We start from the raw sequence: 26,790 nt of genomic DNA, 5'->3' as shown, positions 1-26,790 counted from the left end.
AGGAGACAAGTAGGAGACCGGCCACAGCAGTTTTGTTGGGCTATGTCTAAAGTCATTCTAATATATTTGTTTGACAAATGAATGATAAAGATTTCTTAGCTATCAATTAAATCCGGTCCAACAGATCATCTATCTGATCATTTCATCTATTTCCATTATTATACTTCCTTAAAAGCAGAAAGACACAATTTATTTGAAAACAGCCTGTCACCCACATCTTTCCCTAATTCCGTCAATTTCTATTTCATAGTTAGGTTTTAAGGTGGGTAAATTCATACTCTATAAACTTCATAAATGCCAGCTAGACTAAATCTTCATAGTATTGCATAAACAGATGCAAAAAGAAAATTCTGTTTGTCCTGAGGGTACTTTGGCAGCTTTAGAAATATTTTATTATTTCATTTATAATTTATAAGTTGCCTTCTTCAAAATATGGTGTGAAGTGCCTCACTGGTCATACTGCATTTCCAGCTGCGATGAGAGCGTCTGTGAGAAGGTGGCACGTGGGAGCCTGCACTGCCCTCACCGCAGAGCTTGGTCGGCAGGCTTCTGCTAACAGCCTTTTAACCTGTTCCCTTAACCTGTCGCCTTTATCCCCTTGGCTTTCAGCACTTGTTGCAGCCCAGAAAGAAGGAACTGCAGACACACCAGTGCTCAGATAAAGCTGAAATCCGCTACAGCTCGACTCACTGCAGAATCTGACTCCCTCATGTCTGGCATCTACCCCAAATTTAAAAATAGATTTTAGTTGCTTTTTTATCCATTTTATCAAGCAAACGGACATAAATCATAACAAACGCAAGAAGCTGAAGACATTCTCCCCATTGCCTGGAACTAGGACGTTGGTGATAAATCTTATACACACAGGAGCAGTGTCAAATGTGCTGCTCTTGCCCCTTTAAATTCAGGGCAGCAGCTGGGACCAGAGAGGTTGCATGTGTTTCCCAGTTACATTGAAGCCTCAGGAGATCTGCTCCCTTTGGGGGAAAGAAAAAAGAAATAGACTAAGATGAATGTCTCAGAACTTCAAAAGAGCTTTCATTGGAGATAGTTTCTAACTATATGAAAGGGCAGAATCACATATTAGAATTTTAACTTCCTCTTTGACTCTATTTTGATTCTCTTCCCCGGCAACTCTAAAATAAATGATGAGGATTTCTGGTGGCAAATAAGCAGATGGAGCAGACCGACTGTCCGGCAAGGGCTCCCTTGTGCCAGTGGCTTTGCTCTCACTTCCTTTCCTGTCTGGGAGGCCCTGCCATTCTGCCTGTCTTCTGGCAAAGCCCTACTCATCCTCATGAGGCAGCTCAAATGTCACCTCCTCTGTGAAATGTCACTCCCCTTCTCTCCTTTCCCTCTCTTAGAATTAATCACTCCTTGTAAATGGGTACAACCTTTCCGGAAGGCAATTGGCAATACGTGTCAAAAACTTTAAAAATATTCACTTCCAGTAACCTTTGTTGGGAAATACTTGGAAACACAGGCACAGACGAACACACGAGAACAGCAGCTACATTATTTACAATAGTGAAAAAGAAGGAACCACAAAAGTCCAACTATGGGGGAAGACCAGTTAATGAGTAACTGTCAGACAGCCTTATAGTGAGGTACCCATGGGAGGGGCAGAGCAATGTTTGAACTGATAGATGTTTGATTAGTCAAACAGTTCTCTCGTCAGTCAAATGGGGATTGCGTAATATAAGCAATGGTGTGCTACGCAGTTACTCAACCCATGGTAGTTACTACTGTCACCATTAATACACCACCATTGAGATGAAGTTTACAAAATATTGTTAATGTTACGAGAAAATGCTCATGACACAACGTTATTGGAAAAAAACTGAATAAAATATTTATGCATTTCCACTCATAAATACACACATAAAGAAGGGAATGAGATTAAGGAGTTTGGGAGAAATGGTGGGAGCATAAACTATGAAAGGGGCCTTCTATTTTGTATTTTTTTAAACAGCTAGCATCTATTTGTGCATGCTTTTTAAAATCAAAAGAAAAAATTCCCAAGTAACACAGTTACAGATCCAATTTGATTCCAGCTATGGGCATATATGCACTAAAAAAATCAGAGAACAGGGGCCGGCCCTGTGGCAGAGTGGTTAAGTTCGCATGCTCCACTTTGGTGGCCAAGGGTTTTGCTGGTTTGGATCCTGGGCATGGACCTAGCACCACTCATCAAGCCATGCTGAGGTGGCACCCCATATAGCAGAGCCAGAAGGATCCACAACTAGAATATACAACTATGTACTGGGGGGAGGGGCTTTGAGGAGAAGAAGACTGGCAACAGATGTTAGCTCATGTGCCAATCTTTAAAAAAAAAAAAAATCAGAGAACAAAACCAAATAATAATAATAGTGGGACTGTAGGTGTGTTTTTTTTCTTTCTTAATTTCTTATAATGAATCTGTATTCATTTTATAATAACATCTTGCAAAGAGTTACGGCAATCACTGCTTCAGTGATGAGATTTGAAGCAGGAACGGAAATTTCTAAAACCGGTTTAAGAAGGGCCTTGCAGATTAAATTAAGGGATTTGTCTTTTATGCTGCAGGCAAGTGGGGCAGCTATGGGAAAGGTCTCCCCGGGGGTTGAGAGGAGACCGGATTAGGAGTGGATAAGAACAGAAGCAGGGAGATTAATCAGGAGGGAGCTGGATTAACAGAGATGATGATGACAGGGATCAGCACAGTAGCGCTAAGTAGGGAGGGAAAGATGTGGGTGGATTCAAGACACTTTCAGGAGTGGCATTAATAGGACCAAAGACTGAGTGAAAAGGGAGGTAAGGAAAACAGACAGCTCAAAGTCTCTGTTCAAGTTTTGGTGTCAAGCTACCTGGGTGAACTACGACTCACTTACACAGGAAATAATACGCTTTTATTTTGGGCCAGCGTTGTACCATTATCTGATTGCATTCTCACAACAACTCTTTGTACTATGACTATTATTTCCACTTTATAGGTAGGAAAGCCGAGGCTCAGGGAGGTAAAATATCTTGCTGCAGGTCACCCAGGTAATTAGGGTGCTGGGATTCAAACCCAGCTCCTCCCTAATGACTCCTGAGCCTCGATGCTCAAACCACCAAGTGTCCTGTCTCCCAACCCAGCAGGAAGCACAACTTTAGAAGGAGGGCTGAAGAGTAGAGAAGAAAAGCAAAAGACGGTAATGTGTTCGTTTTTGGGTAAGTTGTTGAGTTCAGTGGGATGTCTAGGAGACAGACGGCCACGTGAGCTGGAATCCAGGGGAGAGATACAGGCTGGAGATGCTGTGAGTCGTCAGCATCCACATCACACACTAACGGAAGCCACAGGCGCGAATGGGGCAGGTTAGGAGAGGGCGTCGAATAAGAAAAGTCCCAGGAAAGTGTCTAAGCAACATGAACATTGAAGGGACAGGTCAAGGATAAATTTCTCACAGAGAAAACCTGAAGGAGCTAGAGAGATGGAAAAAGAATCAGGAGACTCTGGGCCAAAAGAGGCCAATTTCAGAAAGGAACAAGGGATTGACAGCAATAAATGCTGAGAGTCCTAATAAAATAAAAATAAAGATTGAAAAGCTGCCACTGGTTTTAAAAGTTTATGATTTAAAATTTTGATCCTTATATCCAAATAGTAATTGGTTTTTTTTTTTAAAGATTTTTGTTGTTGTTGTTGAGGAAGATCAGCCCTGAGTTAACTACTGCCAATCTTCCTCTTTTTGCTGAGGAAGACTGGCCCTGGGCTAACATCCATGCCCATCTTCCTCTATTTTATATGTGGGATGCCTACCACAACATGGCTTTTGCCAAGCAGTGCCATGTCCGCACCTGGGATCCGAACCGGTGAACCCCGGGCCACCGAGAAGCGGAACGTGCGAACTTAACTGCTGCGCCACCAGGCTGGCTCCCCAAATAGTAATTGTTTTTTAATACATAAATTAGAAAACTATAGCACCACGCTTAATATTAGAAGAATTTTATTAATATTCTTAGGTTATAACCTCACAATTCTTAGATTTTCTATCAAGAGTATCTTTTCAGGTTTTAATAGCATTTTAAAAAAGAATTTTTCTGTCACTGATTAACTGACCAACTATCAGTTGATTTCAAAAAATAAATAAATTTCTACTCTAATGAGACGCAATTTTTTTTTGCTTATAAAATAAAAACAGACAAAAAAGAATAATATCATGTGGGAGTAATGGGACATTTAATGGACACTCTGACACATGTTAATGGGAGTATAAATTTCTACAATTTTTGGGAGGATTAATTAGGAGTTATTTATCAAAATTAAAAATGACTCATATTAAGAAGGACTGGATTTACCTCTCACCTGGAACAAGTTAAAAACCAGACAAACCATACAATGGTTTCAATACTTGGACATGAGGCAACGATGGATAGTGATCCCCAAGAGATGGAAAACAATAAAGCTGAGCCCCACTGCGGCCTCAGATCATTGCCTTGGGAGAGTTCCCAGGCTGCAGTGTGGTGACGGAGAGCCTAGTGGAATTCTGACAAGCAGAGTTGAGGAGACAGCACAGAGTCTGAGAAGACTAAAGAGGCTAGTGTTTGCAGGGAAGAGTATCAGAGAGAAAAGAACTACACAGAAGGAGAACTCCTGAGATCTGCAGAGTCCACCTCTAGTATTCAGTAGAGTCTTAATTAGAGTGTTCGTGGTATGAGGAAACTGCCTGAGGCCAGGGAAATAACTACCCACAAGGATTTAAAGGAACACTCCTCATGCTCACACAGGCCCAGGAACAGGGCCTAGTCTCAATAGCCAGTTAGAACACTTCGTAATTCATGGTGCGTTCTGTAGAGTTCTGAGAAGTGCCTCGCCTTAAGAAGTGGGGTCTAATTAGTTCTGGAATAAATGCTACTCTGGTTGCACCTAACAAATCTTAAAAGTAGGATTAGAAAGGATTAAGCTGTTTTCAAGTAACTTAACTGCATCCTAGAACAAAGCTCAAGAATATTTACAGAAATATAAAAATATCCAGCATCCAACAAGATAAAATTCATAATACCTGGCATTCAATAAAAATTTTTCAGGCATACAAAGAAAAATATGACCCATAATCAGGAAAAAAATCAATCAATTGAAACCCACCCAGAATGCATACAGATGTTAGAATTAGTAGACAAGGTCATTCAAGCAGCTATTCTAATAGTCCCACATATGGTCAAAAATCTTGAGTAAAGATGGATCATGTTAGGAAGGGACAGAGAAGATGTAAAAAAGACTTAAATTTAACTTCTAGAGATGCATACTACAATTTATGGAATATAAAAATACAGTGAATGAGATTAATGGTATATTAAATGCTGCAGAAGAAAAGATTAATGAATTTAAAGCATAGCAACTGAACTTATCCAAAAGGAAACACACAGAAAAAAAAACCCTAAAAAGAAAAAGAATAGATAGAGTATGAATGAGCTGTGGGACAGCTTCAAGGAGCCTAATACTTATGTAACTGGAGTTCCCAAAGGAGGGACACAAAAAATACTTGAAGAACTAATGGTTGAAAAATTTTCAACCAAAATTCCAATATTTAATGAAAAGTAGAAATCCACAAATTTAAGAAGGTCAATGAACTCTCAAGCACAAGAAACCTACGGAAAACTACACCAAGGCATATTGTTACCACACTGCTCAACATCAGTGATAAAGAAAAAATCTTGAAAGCATCTTGGGTGGGTGAGGAGAGAGATACATTATGTAGAAGGGAAAACAATAAGGAGGACAGAACAACAATAAGGACAGGACATCTCTTGTCTGAAACAATGCAAGTGAGAAGACAGTGGAACAACATCTTTCAAGTATTGGAATTAAAACACTGTCAACCTGGGAATCTATTGCTAGTGAAAACACCTTTCAAAAGCAAAGATGAAATTCTTTTTCAGACATACAAAAGCTGAAATAGTTAATCCCCAGGAGACTTGCACTAGAATAAATGTTAAAGAAAATTCTTCAGACACAGGGAAGTGATAATAGATGATCTACACAAAGAACTGAACAGCACTGAACAACTTCAATGAAATGGACAAAGTCTTTGAAAGATACAAACTACCAAAGCTCACTAGGAAGAAATAGATAGCCCAAATAGCCCCATATCAATTAAAGAAATCGAATTTATAGTTAAGAATCTTCTCACAAAAAAACCTCTGAGTCCAAATGGCTTCACTGGTGACTTTTACCAAACATAAGAAATAATAACAATTCCAATCAAACTCTTTCGCAAAATTGAAGAGGAGAGAACACATCTCAATTTATTCTATGAGGCTAGTATTACCCTCAATCCAAGACCAGACAAAGACATTAGAAGAAAAGAAAATTACAGATCAACATCCTTTATAAATATAGCTGCACAATTTATTAACAAAGCTTTAGCAAAAATATAAAAGGTGAGACAACATCATGCCCAAGTGGGGTTTATCCCAGAAATGGGATAACATTTAAAAATCAAAGTAATTTACTGTATTAGCAAAATTAAAATAAAAAGCATAGAAATATTTCAATAGATGCAAAAAAAGCATCTGATAAAATCCAACAGCCATTCCTGAGTAAAAAACAAAACAAAACACAACTCTATTAAATTAGGGCTAGAAGGGAAGTTCTTCAACTCTACATGGTGACTTATAAAAAACCTACACTCACAGCTAACATCATACTAAAAGCTCTTCCTCTAAGATCAGAAACAAGACAAGGATGTCCACTCTCTCCGCTTTTATTCAACACACTATTGGAAGTCTTAGCCAGAACAATTTGGCAAGAAAAAGAAATAGAAGGCATCCAAATTGGAAAGGAAGAAGTAAAACTGTCACTATTTGCAGATGACATGATATATACAGAAAACCCTGAGGACACCACCAAAAAACTGTTAGAACTAATCAACAAATTCAGTAAATTTATAGGATACAAAATCAATATACAAAAATCTGTTGTATTTCTATACCGTAATAGCAAATCATCAGAAAGAGAAAATAAGAAAACAATCCTATTTATGACCGCACCAAAAAGAATAAAATATCTAGGAATAAATTTAACCAAGGAGCAGAAAGATCTGTATGCTATTATAGGACACTGATGAAAGAAACTGAAGAAGACACAAATTAATGGAAAGATATTTCATGCTCATGGATTGGAAGAATTAATTTGTTAAAATTTCCATACTACCCAAAGCAATCCACAGATTCAATACAATCCCTATCAAAATTCCAATGGTATTTTTCAGGCAAACAGAACAAACAATCCTAAAATTTATATTAATCCACAAAAGACCCTGACTAGCCAAAGTAATCTTGAGAAAGAAGAATAAAGCTGGAGGCATCACACTTACTGATTTCAAACTATACTACAAAGCTATAGTAATCAAAACAGTATGGTAATGGCATAAAAACAGACACACAGACCAATGGAACAGAACAGAGAGCCCAGAAATAAACCCACAGACACACAGTCAGTTAATTTAAAACAAAGGAGCCAAGAATACACAATGGGGAAAGAAAAGTCTCTTCAATAAATGGTGCTGGGAAAATTAGACAGCCACATGCAAAAGAATGAAACTGGACCACTATTTTACACCATACACAAAAACCAACTCAAAATGGATTAAAGACTTGAACGTAAAACCTGAAACCATAGAACTCCTAGAAGAAAAACATAGGCAGTAAGTTCCTGACATTGGTCCCAAAAGAAAAGGCAACAAAAGTAAAAATAAACAAGCGGGCTATATCAAATTTAAAAGTTTTGGCACAGGCAAAGGAAATCATCAACAAAATGAAAATGCAACCTACTGAATGGGAGAAAATATTTGCAAATCGTATATCTGATAAGGGGTTAATATCCAAAATATATAAACAACTTGTACAATTCAACAGCAAAAAAACCCAAACAAATGATTTAAAAAATGGGCAGAGGATCTAAATAGACATTTTTCCAAAGAGGACATACAGATGGCCACAGGTATATGAAAAGATACTCAATATCACTCATCATCAGGGAAATGCAAATCAAAACCACAGTGAGATATCACCTCACACCTGTTGGAATGGCTATCATCAAAAAGACAAGAAATACCAAGTGTTGACAAGGATGTAGAGAAAAGGGAACCCTTGTGCACTGTTGGTGGGAATGTAAATTGATGCAGCAACTATGGAAAACAGTACGGAGCTTCCTCAAAAAATTGAAATAGAACTGCCATATGATTTAGCAATTCCACTTCTGGGTATTTATCCAAAGAAAACAAAAACACTAACTCAAAATGGTATATAAACCCCCATGTTCACTGCAGGATTATTTACAATAGCCAAGATATGGAAACAACCTAATCTTACATCGATGGATGAATGGATAAAGAAAATGTGGTATCTCTCTCTCTCTCTCTATATATATATACACATACACACACACTCTGAAATATTATTCAGCTATAAAAAAGAAGGAAATCCTGCCATCTGTGACAACATGGACCTTGAGGGCAACATGCTAAGTGAAATAAGTCAGACAGAGAAAGACAAATACAATCACGTGCTGCATAACAATGTTCTGGTCAAAGACAGACCACATAAATGATGGTAGTCCCACAAGATTAGTACCAGAGAGCCTAGGTGTGTAGTAGGCTATACCATCTGGGTAAGTACACTTATATCATGTTTGAAAAACAACGAAATCACCTAAGGACGCACTTCTCAGAACATATCCCTGTTGTTAAGTGATGCATGACTGTACTGTATGATCTCATTTACATGTGGAATCTAAAAAAACAAACAAAAAAAAACCTAAATCATAGATACAGAGAACAGACTGGTGGTTGCCAGAGGTGGGGGATTGGGGGATGGGTGAAATAGATGAAGGGGGTCAAAAGGTACAAACTTCCAGTTATAAAATAAATAAGTCATGGGGATGTAATTACAGCATGGTGACTATAGTTAATAATACTGTATTGTACATTTGAAAGTTGCTAAGAGAGTAGATCTTAAAAATTCTCATCACCAGAAAAAAAAATTATAACTATGTATAGCAATGGATGACAATTAGACTTATTGGGGTGATCATTTTGCAATATATACATATACCGTATCATTATGTTGTATACCTGAAACTAATATAATGTTATATGTCAATTATATCTCAATTAAAATAACAAAAAACAGGAAAAAAATGGTGTTAAAGACACTAAAGTGTAAAACTTTTTCCTTTCTTCCCAAAAACCCACAAAAATCCCCCAGATTAAATCCTTTAAAAAACAAACAAACAGGGGGCCAGTCCCGTGGCCTAGTGGTGAAGTTCAGTGTCCTCTCCTTTGACGGTCCAGGTTCGGTTCCCAGGCACACGCCACTTGTGGCCATGCTGTGGTGGGGACCCACAAACAAAATAGAGGAAGACTGGCACAGATGTTAGCTCAGGGCAAATCTTCCTCAGCAAAACAAACAAACAAAAAACCCTGCAGGTGGCATCATACTTAATATTGAAAAATAAACTGATTGCTTCCCCCTAAGATCAGGAACAGGACAACACGTCCATTCTTACTTCTTTTAACATTGTACTAGATGTTCCAGGCAGTACAAAAAGAAAAAAAGAAGAAGAAATATAAGTCATCCAGGTTGGAAAAGAAGAAACAAAATTGTCTTTCTTCCCAGATAGCATGATCTTCTACATAGAAAATCTGATGAATCTACAAATACGCCATTACAGCTAAGAAGTGAATTTAGTAATATCACAGGATAGAAGATCAACAGATAAAAATCAACTGTATTTCTATACACTAGTATTGAACAATCAGAAATGGAAAACAAACCCAGATTATTTGTAAAAACATCTAGAAATATGATATCCTTATGGATTAATCTAACAAAATACATGAAAGACCTCTACACTACAAAACCCTGCTAGGAGAAATTAAAGACCTAGATAAATGTTGAAATATACCATGTTCAGGGGTCAAAAGACTCAAAATTGTTTAGATGTCAATTTTCCACATATTGATCTATAGATTCAATGCAATCTCAAACAAAATCCTAGTTTTTTTAATATAGCAATGGACAAGCTGATTCTAAAATGCAAATGAAACTACAAAACACCTAGAATACTCAAAACAACTTGAAAAGGAACAAAGTCAGAAGACAAATATTACCTAATTTCAAGATTTAAAATATAAAACTATAGTAATCAAGACAGCATGTTATTTGCATAAAGATAGACAAATAGATCAATGGAATAGGATCCATAGTCCAGAAATAGACTCACACATGTCATCAATTCCTTTCCAACAAAGGTGCAAAAACAGTTCAGTATCAAAAGGACAGTCTTTTCAAAAAATGGTGCCTGAACAATGGCATACACATATATTTCTAAAAAAGGAAATTTGATCGACAACTTGCAATATATACAAAAATTAACCCCAAATGGACCATAGAGCCAGTATAAAATCTAACACTTATAATGCTTCTTGAAGACAATATAGGAGATTATCTTTGTGATCTTGGAGTACAGAAAGATTTCTTGGATACACCATGAAAAGCACAATCCAGGAGCTGCCCTCATGGCATAGTGGTTAAGTTTTGCGCCCTCCACTTAGGTGGCACGGGGTTTGCTGGTTTGGATCCCAGGCATGGGCCTACATACTGCTTATCAAGCCATGCTGTGGCAGGTGTCCCACATATAAAACAGAGGAAGATGGCACAGATGTTAGCTCAGGGCCAGTCTTCCTCAGCAAAACGAGGAGGATTGGTGGCAGATGTTAGCTCAGGGGTAATCTGCCTCTCTCTCTCTCACACACACACACACACACACACACACACACACAAAGTGCAATCCATAAAGAAAAAAATTGATAAACTGGACTCCAACAAAATTAAAAACTGTTAAGAGAATGAAAAGACAAAACAGAACTGGGAAAAAATATTTCCAAATCACATATCTGAAAAAAGACAGATACCCAGAATATATGAACAAGTATTAAAATTCAATAAAAAGAAAACAGAAAACCCAAAGAAAAAATGGGCCAAGATCTGAACACATTTTACCAAAGAAGACATACAGATGGTAAATAAGCACATGAAAAGATGCTTAACATCATTAGTCCTCAACGAAACATAAATTAAAACTACCATGCAATACCACTACAAACCTATAGGCTTAAATTAAGACAGACCATATACTGAGTGCTAGCATGTGGAGGAAGCGGAACTCATATATTGCTGATGGAAATATAAAATGACACAGCTAATCTGTAAAACAGTTCAGCAATTTTTTAAAAAGTCAAACATACACTTACCATATCATCCAGGCATTCCACTCTTAGGTATTTACCCAAGAAAAATGAAAACATATGTTTGTACACATACATTCATAGCAGCTTTACTTGTAATAGCCAAAACTCTAACATCCATCAACAGGTAAATGTATAAACAAATTATGGTATATCTGTACAATGAAATGCTACTCAGCTACACACACATACGAACACACCTACACACACATCTTTTGATACACACAACATGGATGAGTCTCCAAAGATTTAAGCTGAGTAAAAGAATCCAGACAAAAAAAGCATATATATTGTATGACTCCATTATATAAAATTCTAGAAAATTCCATATAATCTATGGTAACAGAAAGCAGACCATTGACTGCCTGGGTACTAGAGGTGGGTTGCGGGTGGGGCGGGATGTGTGGATTACAAAAGGGCACAAGGAAACTTCGGAGATAATGGATGTGCTTATTATCTTGATTGTGATAATGGTTTCAATGGTATCAAAACATGTCAAAACTTTGTCAAATTGAACCTTAATAAAGCTGTTCAAAAAGTGAACAAACAAAACTGGTACATTTATACAACAGAAATCTATGCAGCAGTTTTAAAGCATGAGGATTCCTAAGAGATAGTGTTAAATGAAAACACAAGGCACAGAGTCCTGAAAGTAATCTGCTACCATTTGTGATTTTCTTTTAAACCAAAAAGGAGACTCAACCAACCCATCCGATAATTGTTTCTACATGCACAGAATCGCTCTGGAAAGATACCCCAAAACTGATGAGAGGGAGAGACAGAACGAAAGACAGAACGAGAGCCAGAGAAGGACGGTGGGTGGGAGGAGGAGAGAGAATGGGAGAGTGAGAGAGAGAGAGAAAGGAGGAGATGGGGGGTAGGCTGGGGTCTTGTGTGGGAGAGAAACGTACTTTTCACTGCACACCTTTTTGAATCAGGATTTCCTCTCCCACAAATGTGCCGCTTTTTGAAACAAACATAAAATGACTATTAATTTCATTTGGGGGGATTTGTCCTACAGGAACACTTGTGGAAATGCCAAAAGCTCTATCTACAAAGCTGTTCACTGAACCCGTTATCGAACGCTAATGAAATTGTCTAACGAAAACAAAAACTGGGAAATATATATTTTTTTAAATATAGAAAACAATAGCCTAAAACGTACACTCACTCACACACACCTTCTCTCTCCCCCTCACCCTCCCTCTCAGGAAAATCTGGAAGTACACCTACAGACTGTGGACAGTAACTGCCTCTGGGGATGGTCCTACAGGGGGAGGTTGGGGACACAGACAAAGAAGGGGGAGGTTTGTGTAGTGACTGACTTTCTAAGTTTCTGAATTGCAGGAAACTATTTTTGGTAATATGTGTGTATTTCTTTTCAATTAAAAAGTCACAATGAAAACTTTTATTTCATTATTTTATTTTTAAAAATTGGGCTATAATTGCCATATATATAACTCAATGAAGATTTTTAAAAATTTAAATAAATTATTGGCTTCAGTGTGCAGGGCCACCATAATAGGTGTGAAAGTGTGTTGGTTTTGCACAGGACTTCAGACGGTACTCACCCTTTTCCGCGCTTCAGATTTCTGGAAGCACTCATGCTGTATGAAAGTAGCGGCAGCAGAAATCCTGGACGGTGGCACGTGGTCGGCGTCGAGCATGCTCACGGCTCGCTCCAGAGTCATCTCCATGTCTGCATTCCTAGACAAACAGTCACAGTTTCAGCAAAATTCCAAACCTGCTCCCTCCTGCCTATCAACCTGATCCTCCAGAGATGATGTGGCTAATATGGGGAAGCACCTAGAACACCTAAGTCTTGGCTCTTCTTCAGCCAAAAGAAAAATCAGCCCGAGATCAGAAGGTACAGGAAGCTAGTAGCAGAAACACTCCAGCTCTCGTCAGACCAGCCTCTGAAGATGTCACTGAATTGAGCAGAATCATAACATAAACCAGAAAAAACCTGAACTCAATTTAAAATAAATACGTGTAGTATGACAATTACATATTAAAAAGTGAGTTTAAAAGCACAATAATGAGGCTGGCCCAGTGGCACAGAGGTTAAGTTCGCATGCACATTCTGCTTCAGCGGGTGGGGTTCACAGGTTCGGATCCCAGGTGCAGACAGGGCACCACTTGGGAAGCCATGCTGAGGCAGGCGTCCCACATACAAAGGAGAGGAAGATGGGCATGGATGTTAGCTCAGGGCCAATCTTCCTCAGCAAAAAGAGGAGGATTGGCAGCAGATGTTAGCTCAGGGCTAATCTTCCTCAAAAGAAAAAGAACTACTATAAAAAAAAAAGCACAATAAGACTTTACATGGCACTTAAAAGACATTTAGTCACAGAGATGAAAAATTATTCCTACCCTGGTAATGTTACACCTGTAAAAGAAACATCTTCCCTCAAAAGTCATTAGATTTTTCTCAGAGCTGCTCAGAATCTGATATTTTCCCTGAAAGTGAGTTTTTAAAAAACCATTCTAAAAGTGTTCTTATTTAATGAATATAACAGTATATAAACTGTAAAAGCCAGGAAAACTGAGTTCCTTTTGTTAAAATAAGTCATGTCAGTGTGACAGAATCCATCAGGAAAGGTAATGATTAAATGCGATTATAAATATCCTTTTTCTTAAAGAAAACAATTTTATGCACATTCTGTTACCATTCGCTTTGCCACTGTAATGACACAGTTCATGTCTATCTAGTACTCTACTTTGGTCCTTCACTAATTTAGGTAGGTAGGGTGATGATCAGATCTGATGCAGTTTGAAACAGAGAGCATAATTTATGAAGGACAAATAAAACTGTTACTTGTAAACCGATAACTCCCAAATGCCTCATAGAACTATGTTTTCTTCCCCCCTTTTATTTCTGCCTGGAGGGCGACTGGGTCATGCAGTCGCTTGTCACCATGGATGTTAGCACGTTCACGCATAGCCTCAGAGAAACCACACTCCAGACGGCAACATCTTTGAAGTGCAGCTAAAGACTTGCCTTAAAGATAACCTATGACCCTTCTTGGGCTTCAAAGAGGGTTATGCCTGATTCACTCCAGGCAATGGAAATTGCAAAGACATCCTGGGAGGGTGTTTTCCAATACCTGCCAGCAAGCACAGTGAGTAAATTCTCTCTTCCATCAGGCTAACCTGCTAATACATGCACAGATGTACAGATGTGAGTGTGTGTAATGTTGTGAATGGTGTGTTTGTGTGTGGGTGGGTGTGGCACAGGTGAGAGGATAAGAGTAATGGGCCTCATGACTAAAAACTAATACCCACTGTTTCCGAAACACATGTTCAAACATAGAAGTGTTACCTCATGAGTATCGGGGTATTAAAAAAGAAGCAGAACGGCTCCAACATCCATACTGAGAATTATATAATGATCTCATATTTTAAAATGTGCCTCAGGAGTCAATTTAATCGGTAAAAAATGTAGGTTATTACCACTGAAACCAGAATTTGAGTCACTTTCATTTAATATAAACACACCTTTTAAAAGAGATGGAAATATTTCACATGCATGGACTCCAATGTCTTTACAGAGAAATCAAAACTCTCAAAGTCTCAATCTTCGTAATAATTTTAAGTCTTTACCAGCCATCCCTTCAGGTGTTTTAACTGATGAAAGATCATTCATAACATAAGAATAGCCTTCTGTTTAATGCAACTTTTTTTTAAAGAGTCAGCCATTAATCAACTTCATAACTCATAAATAAGTCACGAAAGTTTGAATTTCCCAAGCCTCTAACACCCACAAATAATTCCATTACTCTAATCCTTTATGCTCCTGAACATGATTCACAAAGAAGGTCTGCATTCACTCCCAGCCGACCCAATGCTACTTCAGTTTATATGAAAAACAATTCCCCAACTGAGCGAAGCCTTCCTCCACAAGAAGGTTGCTTCAACTGTCAGAGCATCAATTTTCTGTTTTCTTGTCGCCTGTGAAGTCCAACTCCATAACATGCTGGCAGGGTATGTTCTGACCCAATCTGGCTCCATCTCGCCATCTTCAACTCCCTCTCTTCCCCCTCCTCTGATCGACTATCCCATCCTCCAATCACACCAGACTTTTAAGCCTTCTCTAAACACTGCATGCCTCTTCACAAGCCACTCTCTCTGATTTTTCTAGAAAGCCCATTCTTCTACGTAATTCTGATCCATTCTTCAAGAGTCTACTCCAATCACTTGTGTGCAATCTTTCCTGTGCCCCTATATCCTCAGCTAGAGCTATTCCTTTCCTCCTCTCTCCTCCCACACCACTCCTCCCTCCATCCCTTTCTCTCTCTGTCTCTTTCTTTTCCTCCTTTCTTCCTTCTCTCTCATTCATAAAACACTTCTTGAAGCTTGCAGAAAAGTGGCTTGGAAGATGCAGTTAGGGAGGAGAGGATCGGGAAGAGGAGTTGTTCCCGAATCAAATATCCCCTGAACATATTCTCCGGAAGGGAATCTTTTCAACAGCCTGAGTTAATATGTTAGAATGAAGTCACTGTAAATTAAAAATGAAAGAGGAAGCATGTAAAACATCACTGGTCAGAATATAAGATATTATAGGGGAAAAAAGGTACTTCTTTTATGTGTGCAATCCCTCAGCAACGAGCATTCCTGCCAACTAACACCACAGCCCTGCCCCAGGCTGGTTCCCAGATAGCAGAATCGGGCTGCACCTCTGAAGGTCAAGTAAACACGAGATGATAAGGGAAAGCTCCTGTGTGCTGTTAGATGCTCAGGAAATGAGAATTTCCCTACCTCTCAAAGATGTTAAGTATGATGAAAGCACCACTTCGGGAAGATGACTTTGGAGTGGATACGTGTTTCTAGAGACAGTTTTAAGGGCACTACAGGAGTCTAAGCGGAGGCACTAAAACCTGAAACTGGGCTGTTAAAAATGGAAATGGAAAGAAAGATACAGTTGAAAGAGACTTGAAGAATCAAAGAACTAAAGAAGTTGGTAATTAAGAGGATGCAGAGGGAAGTTAATATGACATCTCTTCTGCTCTGTGCTACTCTGTCACGACCTTGACTGGTGATCCTACCAGAGAGCCAGTCTCTCCCCTTAGTCTCCCTCTACCACTCCCAGAGCTCACTGCTCTTCTGTTCTCTGAATTCCTGTAGACACTAGTCTGTACCACATAACCTAGCACTTGATGATGTGTCTTACTTTCTCTTGCATTGATCCTCTCCGAGACCATGATGTATCTCACTGAATTTTTATCTCTTATGGTGCTTACTGCAGTGCAGGATACACTGGAGGAAGCTAATATTCATTTATGGGACCACCAGATCCCCCATAGGTACACAAATTGTATTTTCAGAAAAATCGGTCTAGAATTTTTTACTTGGTGATTTCTTAAACCTTTTTCATCAATCTCATTTAGAACAGGTGCTAACTGTCTCTCTTTTACTCCAATGTCTTGGTTTTCAGCGGCATTAGTAACTGTCTGACCAGTCATTTTTTTTGTTGGAAGGAAAGATCCATTGTTTAATACCTTATGTCATTACATAGATTTATAGTTTTATCTAGCTACTCTACAGGAATGTTCCACAAATGTAAAAGAACACTTCTCTACATGTGGAACTTTCACTAAACACAGTAAAGTAAATCCAAAAAATAGTGGCAGGATAGAGTTGGAAATGTGAGATGATGCAGGGCAAGGGAGAGCAAAGCACACGGTCTCAGATGCAGGACTCTCAGGCGGCAGCCTGGGGAACTGAAATGAGCCCTGGGGCACCCAGAGGAAAGAAGAGAGGCAGGCATAGATGCCACTTTGATCATTTATTTTCCTTATTCTAGGAAATACCTCTGACCCCCTTTCCTTTCCAGAGAGAGCAAAATCTTTGAGAAGAGTTCATTTCTATGATTTCTCCAGGATGGCAACTTTGGGAATCATTAAAAATAGGTTTCTTGCCCTTTATTTCAAATTTCCTGATCCAAAGTGCTCCTTCTATTCTTTGAAATATAATTAATTATTCTAATAAAATTTACCCTGTCCATTAAAACAATAACCCGAAACAGAATGGTTAATATTTCTTCTAGAATTTGAGCAACAAAAGAACCTAGATGGCAAAAAGTGAAGAGTTCATATTTTATTCCTTCCTTAATTTATTCATTCTTTCATCAGAAATTTATACGATGCCTATCATGGGCCTACCTCTGTTTTAGGGTGCTAAGCATCATACAAAGATGATGACACTTACAAGTAGCTCGAAGTCTAGAGGGAGAGCAGATGAGTAAAGGAGTAACCACAACATATTCTTCTAGGAGAGACACCCACACAGTGTAGCTACCTGGGCACCTAAACTAGATTGTGAGGGGCGTGGTCAACAAAAAGGTGGTATGTGAGCCAAATCCAGATCATGACTAGCTAGGCAAAGCCAGAGATGCTGAAGGTGAAAGAGACAGCTAGCCAGCTAGCTAGATAATAAAAGAAGGAAGGGAGGGAGGGAGAAAGGAAGGAAGGACGGAAGGGAGGATGGAAGGAAGGAAATATATGAATGAATATATCCTCCATTAAGGGGAGTAAAAGAGGTTCCAAGTGTCTTAAGTGTTTGTGTGGGGGTGTGTCTGGGGATGGCAGTATTGAAGGGTAGAGGGGAGTATAAAGAAATGAGACTGGAATGATAAGCAGAGGTGAAAACATGGGCCTTGTGTGCCATGCTAAAAACCACAAAAACTTGGTGGAATTTTGGAAAGTTTATAAACTAGGGAGAGAAATCATCAGATTTGGGAAGATCATTCTACCAGTCCTAGGGAACCGTTCTGAGCGAGGAAGACGAGAGGCAGAGAGACCTATGCGTGGAGACAGAAAGAAAGGCAAAAATTGAAGACCCATTAAGGAGATAAAAATATGGCTCGGTGACATGTGACTGTGGAGGGAAAAGAATGACTTGCAGGTTTGTAAACGGTAGGACTTTAGTATGAGGAGATGGTTAGGAGTAGAGGGTAGGGAGGAGCTGATAAATTTAGTTTTGGATATACTGAGTTTGGGATGTCCAGGAGGCTATTAGAAATACTCAGAGCTCTAGAATTCAGGGTGGAGGATAGTGCTGAAGAGAAAACCTTAGGAATCACAGGATACAAGTGTAGTCCATAGGACTCTCTGAAACAGCGCCAAGATGTGAAAGAGAAGGGTTATGGGAGATGACTTCTCTGGGCACGCAGAAAAGGAGCATCAGGGAAGACTAAGAAGAAATGACTGGAGAAGTGAGAGGAAAACCAGGAGAGGCTGGTACCCTGAAAACCAAGGGAAGAGAGAATTTCAGAGAGAGTGGTGTCAAATGCTGCCCTTAGGGTGAGTAGCATAAGGGCTGTACATGTCTGCTCTGCATGTAGTGATAAGGCAGTCACTGCTACACTGGTGAGAAGAATGTTTCAGTGAAATGGTGAGGACTGAAGCCATATTGCAGTGGGTTGATGAGAGACTGGAAAGTGACAGGGTAGTTTAAGAAGAATGTGGGAGACAGAGAGATGGAGGAAGAGAACAACGCCAGTTGTTGGAGGATGTGGCAGGACAGTTTTATTATTGTTAAAATCACTTTGTTAAAACTGTGCTGAGCACAAATCCTAGTCTATCGAAGACATTTAATAAACTTTGAATTATCCATTTAAAAGACTTGATCAGCTTTTGCCTCCATAAATAATTACCTCATGCATTTTTCTTCTTTATAACTGTGTCCATATTGACAAACATCTGCTTTCTACAAAAAATGTTAGAAGTCTCATGCTCAATTTTACTTTACAAGAAATATTTCCTGCTTCAAGATTAGGTTAGCCCTGGGGGCCGGCCGGGTGGCACAGTGGTTAAGTGCGCAGGTTCCCCTTCTCAGCGGCCCGGGGTTCGCCGGTTCAGATCCTGGGTGCGGACATGGCACTGCTTGGCAAAAGATATGCTGTGGTAGGCATCCCACGTATAAAGTAGAGGAAGATGGGCATGAATGTTAGCTCAGGGCCAGTCTTCCTCAGCAAAAAGAGGAGGATTGGCAGTAGTTAGCTCAGGGCTAATCCTCCTCAAAAAAAAAAAGATTAGGTTAGCCCTCACATCTTTTATTACCAGTGCCTGCCTAGTCAATGAGCATACCGCACAATTTCACTTAAAGGGATGATTAAAGGTAACAACTTCCATTAAGCAACTTTAGAAATCAAACAAAAATCACATATTTAATACTCTACCGCAAGGATATCACATCATCATTTCAGGAGATACTGATTTAATCATCTATCCATCTCTCAACCTTTCTTTTACTTTTTTTATTTTTTATTTTTTTGAGGAAGATTAGCCCTCAGCTAACTACTGCCAGTCCTCCTCTTTTTGCTGAGGAAGCCTGGCCCTGAGCTAACATCCGTGTCCATCTTCCTCTACTTTATATGTGGGATGCCTACCACAGCATGGCGTGCCAAGCGGTGCCATGTCCGCACCCGGGATCCGAACCAGCGAACCCTGGGCCGCCAAGAAGCAGAACGTGCGAAATTAACCGCTGCGCCACCTGGCCGGCCCCTTAACCTTTCTTTTAGTAACTTCCCCAGTTTATGAAATTTGTGCTTCAGTATTAAATTTGAATAAGGGTCAAGTTCCACAGACTAAATTAGTGAAGCCATAAAGTAAATGGGAGAGACAAAAGAATGACTTTGAAAATTCAGTTAATTATTCAGAATTGCCAAAAAATACCCTCCAATCACTGATACTAGAATCAAAAAGTAAAAGTATCAGGAAACAAAGGCAAGAAAGAGACATCTGGAAATTACCTGCCTTTGCTTAGCTCTCAGTCTTTCTATGATGGTAGTTATCAAAATCACATCTGAGGGTCATGCCTAGCACCAGGAATAAGCACTTTTGCCTTTTTCCTTCCTTAATTTCAAGGAAGGATTGAGAAAATGCAAGCAATTATCCAGTTCTTGGTCTACCTTGGAGCTAGCTCTCGTTCACAGCAGATTTTCACATAGCCAAGGGTTAGCCACCCCTTCAGCCAGCATCTAATTTGGAACAGATGGACTCAAAGTCACATTTCCCTGCAAAGTTGCCATTTGAACAGGTAGCTTGGCCCCTGTCCCCGAGGTAAATAGGCTAATCTGTCAATTAGGCAGCTGCCTGAAAAGTCATTATTTTAATCACTTATCTCTGGAAGCCTTTCTCTGCAGCCCCAGAAGTGCCAGCTCATGCTGTAAGGGCTGCGGGAACAGAACGTGCTGGCACCGCCTGCGCTGCAGATTGAGAAGGGGACTCACCCAAGGTGGGAGTCAGTGAAAGCGCTCCTCTCCACGAGCATGTTCCCACTTCCTCCTGCGGCCGCTTGGCCAACGGTCATGTGCGTCCTCCTCCCGCCTGAATCGACAGTGACGCTGGGCCCAGCTTCCCGCACCGTGCGGGTGCTGTGGAAGGAGCTCTGATGCCAGGAGGCCCGATTGACCCTGTTCTGACTGATGGGCTGCAGGGGCACCAGCGGCTTCACCTGCCCAGCAACAGACCCTGAAGTCATGTAGTTCTCCTTCTCTAAGAGGTTGCCCATGCTGTAGCTGGTCCCAGGCCTGGGGTACATGAACACCAGCGGGTTGACAGGGGCACCATCAACAGAATCGTTAACAGACCCGTACTGGTACCGTCGATGGTAAGTGTCATAGTGGCGATGTCTGCTCACGGCCCCAGAGTGGGTTAAACCAACAATTTCTGAGCGAGCGTATCTTGGGGGCATAAGCAGCGTGGATCTCCTGCTGTCTTGGTGCTGCAGAGTGTGCCCGGCCTGGCTTCTCTGGCTGTACTGGTAATCACTGTGTGAGTAATGCACCCTCTCAGGGCTGCTGTCTGGAGAAATCTCAAGTCTCCTCAGAGGCTGCCGCAAGGATCTTTCTTCCATGGACTTCTGTGAACTGTACTGAGCAGTTCCTCTCCCCCAGCGACCTTCGTAAGTGGCGGTGGTGCCTGTCTGCACAAGACAGAAATAAAGTTTAAACGAGGCATAAATCAGTTTTCATCTTCGTTGAAGACTAACTCTTCCAGGACTATTATACAAGGTGTCCATTTCTCGGAATCACATGGAGAAGTTGGCCCCTTTCTGGGTAAAAATCTGTTTTTACATAAGACCTGGTGGATTTGGTTGACTAGTTATTTGCACTGGAGTTTGACATCATTTACAGTCCCCAGTTTTCCATGGCATCCACACAAAATCAATCTTCTCATAATTTACTCAGGAAATAGTAATACTTGGGAAATGTAAATATTAAAAAAATAGTCTATGGAAGATTAAAAACATTCACATGGTAATCCGATAACAGGAGTTATATTCTTTGGTGTCCTACCTTGAGCATGTCATAGGTTTTAGTAACAGGGGAACGCCCGCCAACAAAATCATTTTCAACCAAGTGGAGGTTGTAGACATACTCAGGAACACTGCTGGTTCGGTGAAGATTTCCTACAATCAAGCATATATTAAAGTGATATATATGGGCCAATCAGTAGTTCAAGACTGTATAACAATAATATTTTTTAAATTTAAGTAATTAAGGCCAATAGCAAGTATCAGATTTATATTAGTGTTTTGAAGTGCTGGTTTAACATTACCCTTGGGTGTGGCAAATGATCAAAGGTTATCACAACATTCTGTATGAGCTTTTCAAAATAAGAGTTGAATTAAAAATTAAAAAAAAATTTTTTAAAGTAGTCATTTATTTGTTTAAAATAAATGTTCTTTTTGAGGAAAGGGAAGAAAGGAAAGAGGAGATTTTCACAAAAATCCAAAAGCGTTATGAGGCTGAAGAATCCGGGAATCATTCCATGGGTTAACGGTCTATACTATAAAAGTGCAGTTTCTTAAGTCAGACGAGAACTCTACTCCCAGGGCAGGAACTCAGAACCTTCCGAGAAGCAAGCAGGTGTAGGCAAGAAATATAAAGGTGACAATAAATATAATGGTGACTCAACTTTACCAGATAAGACAGGCTGTATAAACAACAAGGTGGGTCAGTGTGGTCAAAGAGAATACGGATCAGCTTGAAACAGTCAAGCCTGGGGTTGAAGTATTTGGCAACGGGACAGTTTGGCAGCAGAGGAAATCAACTCTGCACTGCCAGTGAGGGCTCCTGTGGAACCGCCCGGCTCTTCTCAGCTTGGTGGTCTAATAGCCAGCCCACTCTCCTGCTACACTGAGTAGGAGGCACCCCTTCCTGCTCAGCTCCGTGGGGCCGACAGGGACTCTCACTGGATGCTTGTCTCCTAAAATACTCCTTCTTGCACACGAAATCAACAATCCAAAGAGATATATGCACCCTATGTTCACTGCAGCATTATTCGTAACAGCCAAGATGTGGAAGCAACCCAAGTGCCCATCAACTGATAAATGGATAAAGAAGATGTGGCATATACATATACAATGGAATACTATGCAGCTATTAAAAAAAAAGACAAAATCTTCCCATTTGCAACAACATGGATGGACCTTGAGGGGGTTATGTTAAGCGAAATAAGCCAGACAGAGAAAGACCAACAATGTATGACTTCACTCATATGTGGAAGATAAACAAATCCATGGATAAAGAGAACAGATTAGTGGTTACCAGGGGGGACGGGGGCTGGTGGAGGTCGAAAGGAGTAAAAGGACACACATTTCTGGTAATAGATAAAAATTAGACTACTGGTGGTGAGCACGATGCAGTCTATACCGAAATTGATATATAATAGTGTACACCTGCAATTACACAATGTTATAAGCCAACACGACCTCAGTAAAATAATTGAAGGGACCAGCCTGGTGGTGCAGCGGTTAAGTTTGCACGTTCCGCTTCAGTGGCCCGGGGTTTGCTGGTTCGGATCCCAGGTGCGGACATGGCACTGCCCATCAAGCCATGCTGTGGTAGGCATCCCACATATAAAGTAGAGGAAGATGGGCACAGATGTTAGCTCAGGGCCAGTCTTCCTCAGCAAAAAGAGGAGGATTGGTAGCAGATGTTAGCCCAGGGTTAACCTTCCTCAAAAAAATAAAAAATAATAAAATAAAATAAATAATTGAAGAAACTAATTAAAAAATAAAATAAATAAAATAGTCCTCTTTGAGGAGGGGGTGGTTTGAAGTCAGTATTGTGATCCTCTTGTACCTCCTTTATCCTTCTCTCACTTTTTATTTGTTGGTCTGCTGTAACCCCCTACTGCCTTACAAAAAAAAAAAAGCGAATCAAAATAATCAAAGATCTCTAAAACCTAGGTAATTTCTAGTTCCATAATTTTAACCAAAGTTTCTTTTTGTGTCATGTAGCATTCTTTTAGAAATCAGAGGAAAAAATACTCTTCTAGGCTTCAGAGACTCGTGAAAGATGTTGAGAATACAACAGCACAGGCAGTCCCTTTCCAAAACAGCTGGAACGTACCAACATACTCTTCCAATAAATGGTTATAAAGTCTAAATTTTATAAAGTTAAATAGATTCACAAGTTCTTTTGAGGGTGAAGGGGAATGGGGACTCTTGCTGCCAGAGAGCTGAAAAGTATGAATCCATCCCAAATTATGTTTGTATATGTGTCTTATTTCCTGGAGCCAAACAATCTGGCTGGTAAACAAGTTTCAGGCCTCAAGGGGTCCTGGGGGAGACAGCTGCAGGCTTGTAACTGTCACCCTAAAGACCAGATAAGTTGAGGGAAGCCAGGCATCTGCTGTTTCTAGGTGCCTGGTTTATCCACAAGGGCGGGCAAAAGGTCAGGCAGCCCCTTTATTTTTAACCTCGATGACAGAAAATGCCTGGAACATGGACACTGATTGAGGAAAAGCAATCTTCTCTATGAGCCCAGGGCAAAAGTGGGGAGAAGCCTTAAGGACTCAACTCTCCATGGCTGCCAGAGGCTCCTGCCCAGGCTGCCCAGGTGGTCTGTGGTCCCCAACTCCGTCCCCACTATTCCTCCACTCTCCCCCACCCCTCCCCACGGGCTATCAGGGAGGCAGGGCTGCAAGGGTCCTGGTGGTGTGGGAAAGGAGGCTAGCTGGGCAGGCCCAGGGAACATCCTGGCTCCAATCCTGAAGGGTCTGGGGACCATGGTGCCCTCAGCACTGGGGATGTAGAGAGGGGGCAGGGGGTGGGTAGAGGGGAGTGCTTAAACTGGGCTCACTCCAATAAACAGAAGCCTTTGCTGCAGAGGTTGTGTCCAGGCAGAAAATTTTTGGTGAGTTGATACATAAGAATCCAAATTTATTGTCTTTTAAAAAATAGTTATAGGGCTGGTCCAGTGGCATAGTGGTTAAGTTTGCACACTCTGCTTTGGTGGCCTGGGGTTCACAGGTTCGGATGCTGGGTGTGGACCTACACACCGCTCGGCAAACCATGCTGTGGCAGTGTCCCACATACAAAATAGAGGGAGAGTGGCACAGATGTTAGCTCAGTGACAATCTTCCTCAAGCAAAAAGAGGAAGATTGGCAACAGATGTTAGCTCAGGGCCAATCTTCCTCACCAAAAAAATAGTTACGGGGTACCCATGTTCAAAATTTTAGATTGCATGAACACTGAATATATGAAAGTCAGGGACAATCTAGAATGGGAAAATACTAATGGCATATATGGATGGTAGCTGGAACTGTTATTTCCTCTTACTCTATAATAAAGTGGCAGATGATGAAGGGTGCAATTTCAGAAATCCAAGAAAAGGCCTTCAGTGGGCCCCTCGGGCCCCTCATCGCCTGCAGTATCACCCTTGCTCTACTTCCAGGAGCAGAAAGATATTCAGGAACAGTTGATAGGGGGTTTCTCCATCTTTAAGCTGAGATTCCTGCAAGGATTTTTTAAAATGTGTAAGAATCTTTGGACAGGATCCAGTGAAACGGTGTCAAGAGAGCCGATCAGGGAGCTTTAGAATCAGGCCCGTGGAAGTAAAATGTGGAACTCACACTGTTGCTGGGGGTTGTAAGGCTTTTTAAAGCAACTTACACGAACTCCTTACCTTTCAATATTACTTTTCTTTAAGGAGCTCAAAAATTATTTTATCCATTTCTTTTCAATATTCGGTGATGCAGAGCCAGCTATTATCATCTCCCTTTATAAACAGGGGAACTTCAATTACTTGCTTTAAATTGCAAAGAGATTTCATAACAGGATGAAACTCTGGGTTCCTCCTTTCCACTGGTCTCTGCTGTTTGATAGCATCGTGGCTTTTCTGAAACTGCCATTTCTCAATGCCCTGGAGGGATTATTAGCATCATTTTTGATAGGAGAACCAAAAACAATCATTCTCTTTCCTCCAGAACCTTTACGTGGGCAACTCCAAATACTCTGTAAAAACAGTAATTCTTCATTTGCCAACGTAAGTCCTTGTGAGGAAGCTTCTCCTTCAGTTTTCAGATGAATGAACTGAGACTAGTTTACTGGTTCCCAAAATAACTACAACGTGGTTGGTAACAGGGAATAAAATAAGATTGGATATTTAAACCATGGACTCTCCTCCTGTGCCAGAAAGATGGTGACTCCTGATACTCCACTCGCAGGCTGGCACAGGAGATGGTTTTTCTGGTTAAAAGGCCAATCTCAAACAACAAATAATGCAGATTAATTTGCCTAGGCAGTCATGAGTTTGAGATCAGTACAGTGGATTAAAGCTGAATTAGCAGCTGTGTTCTAAGATTTTAAAGAAATTTTGAACTGAGTGGAATTTTTTTTTAAAAAAGGTAACTATTAATCAGGATGGAAACTAATCTCTTTAAGGCAAGTCATGATTTTCTGTTCAATCAGAGAATAAAATATATAATAATGACTATGGAACATATAAAATAATTCAGCCATGCCCTTTTACAAAAATTGGAAACAAGAAAGCAAATAAAAATATATTATACACACAGGTACGATCTGCTTTAAAGAAATCCAACGTGAAAATCCAGATTTTCTATCATGGAAAATTAGGGCATGAGTATATTTCAAAGCATTCATTTACTTCACAAAAGGAGGTAGGTATCTTTTCCAGGCCAAAGAAATCCATGGACTTTGTCTGGAGCCTCCACTCCACGACTTTCTGTGAGCCTGGACAAATCACTCAGATTTGTTTCCTGAAATTCCAGCTACTAACCGAGTTGCTGAGAGAGACGTTTACCCGAGAAAGCACACATTCAAATGCTTCGAAAATTGTAAAGCAACATGCAAAACAGAGATACGGTTTTTAAAACAGAATTTGGGTCACAAAAATTTGTCTTTTTACACTTTTTCATGAATTAATCTGTTCTAGAAAGAGAGAGAAACTAGTTGGATGCTTTCATTGACACTGTGGTTGTATTTCAGAGTTTGTATTCCGGTAAACTTACCAGTGGTATTGAATTTGACTTTTTCTGGTTATTTTTGATTGATCCAGCCACTGAGGATCACGATGACATGATTGCGGTTTTTCCAGTCCATTATTTCACTTGCACAAGGTCATGAGTTATAGGGAATACTTCAGATTAATATTGACTCGGGCAACATTAGCCGAACTTTTTCTTCAAAGAGCACCAGGGACATTTTATGGAGCCCACGTTAAGGGAAATGAAGGAGGTAGTTAGGGAACAACGTCAGACTCCACCTTCC

The 26,790-nt window shown here is 40.2% G+C and overlaps 1 protein-coding gene across 1 annotated transcript in view; it reads right to left on the bottom strand.

Annotated features, from left to right (window-relative positions):
* The window catches only part of PKP2 (plakophilin 2), an 84,132-nt gene that overhangs the window by 47,201 nt on the left and 10,141 nt on the right, over positions 1 to 26,790 (bottom strand). The window contains exons 2-4 of the mRNA XM_046681695.1: positions 21,565 to 21,677; positions 20,497 to 21,191; positions 12,839 to 12,974 (exon numbers count right to left, since the gene is read on the bottom strand). Of these exons, the coding sequence (XP_046537651.1) occupies positions 12,839 to 12,974; positions 20,497 to 21,191; positions 21,565 to 21,677 (944 nt within the window). The remainder of the gene's footprint in view (positions 1 to 12,838; positions 12,975 to 20,496; positions 21,192 to 21,564; positions 21,678 to 26,790) is intronic.

Source organism: Equus quagga, chromosome 1 (assembly GCF_021613505.1).
Source record: "Equus quagga isolate Etosha38 chromosome 1, UCLA_HA_Equagga_1.0, whole genome shotgun sequence".
Taxonomy (NCBI): domain Eukaryota; kingdom Metazoa; phylum Chordata; class Mammalia; order Perissodactyla; family Equidae; genus Equus; species Equus quagga.
This window is presented reverse-complemented; position numbering and strand designations above follow the sequence as displayed.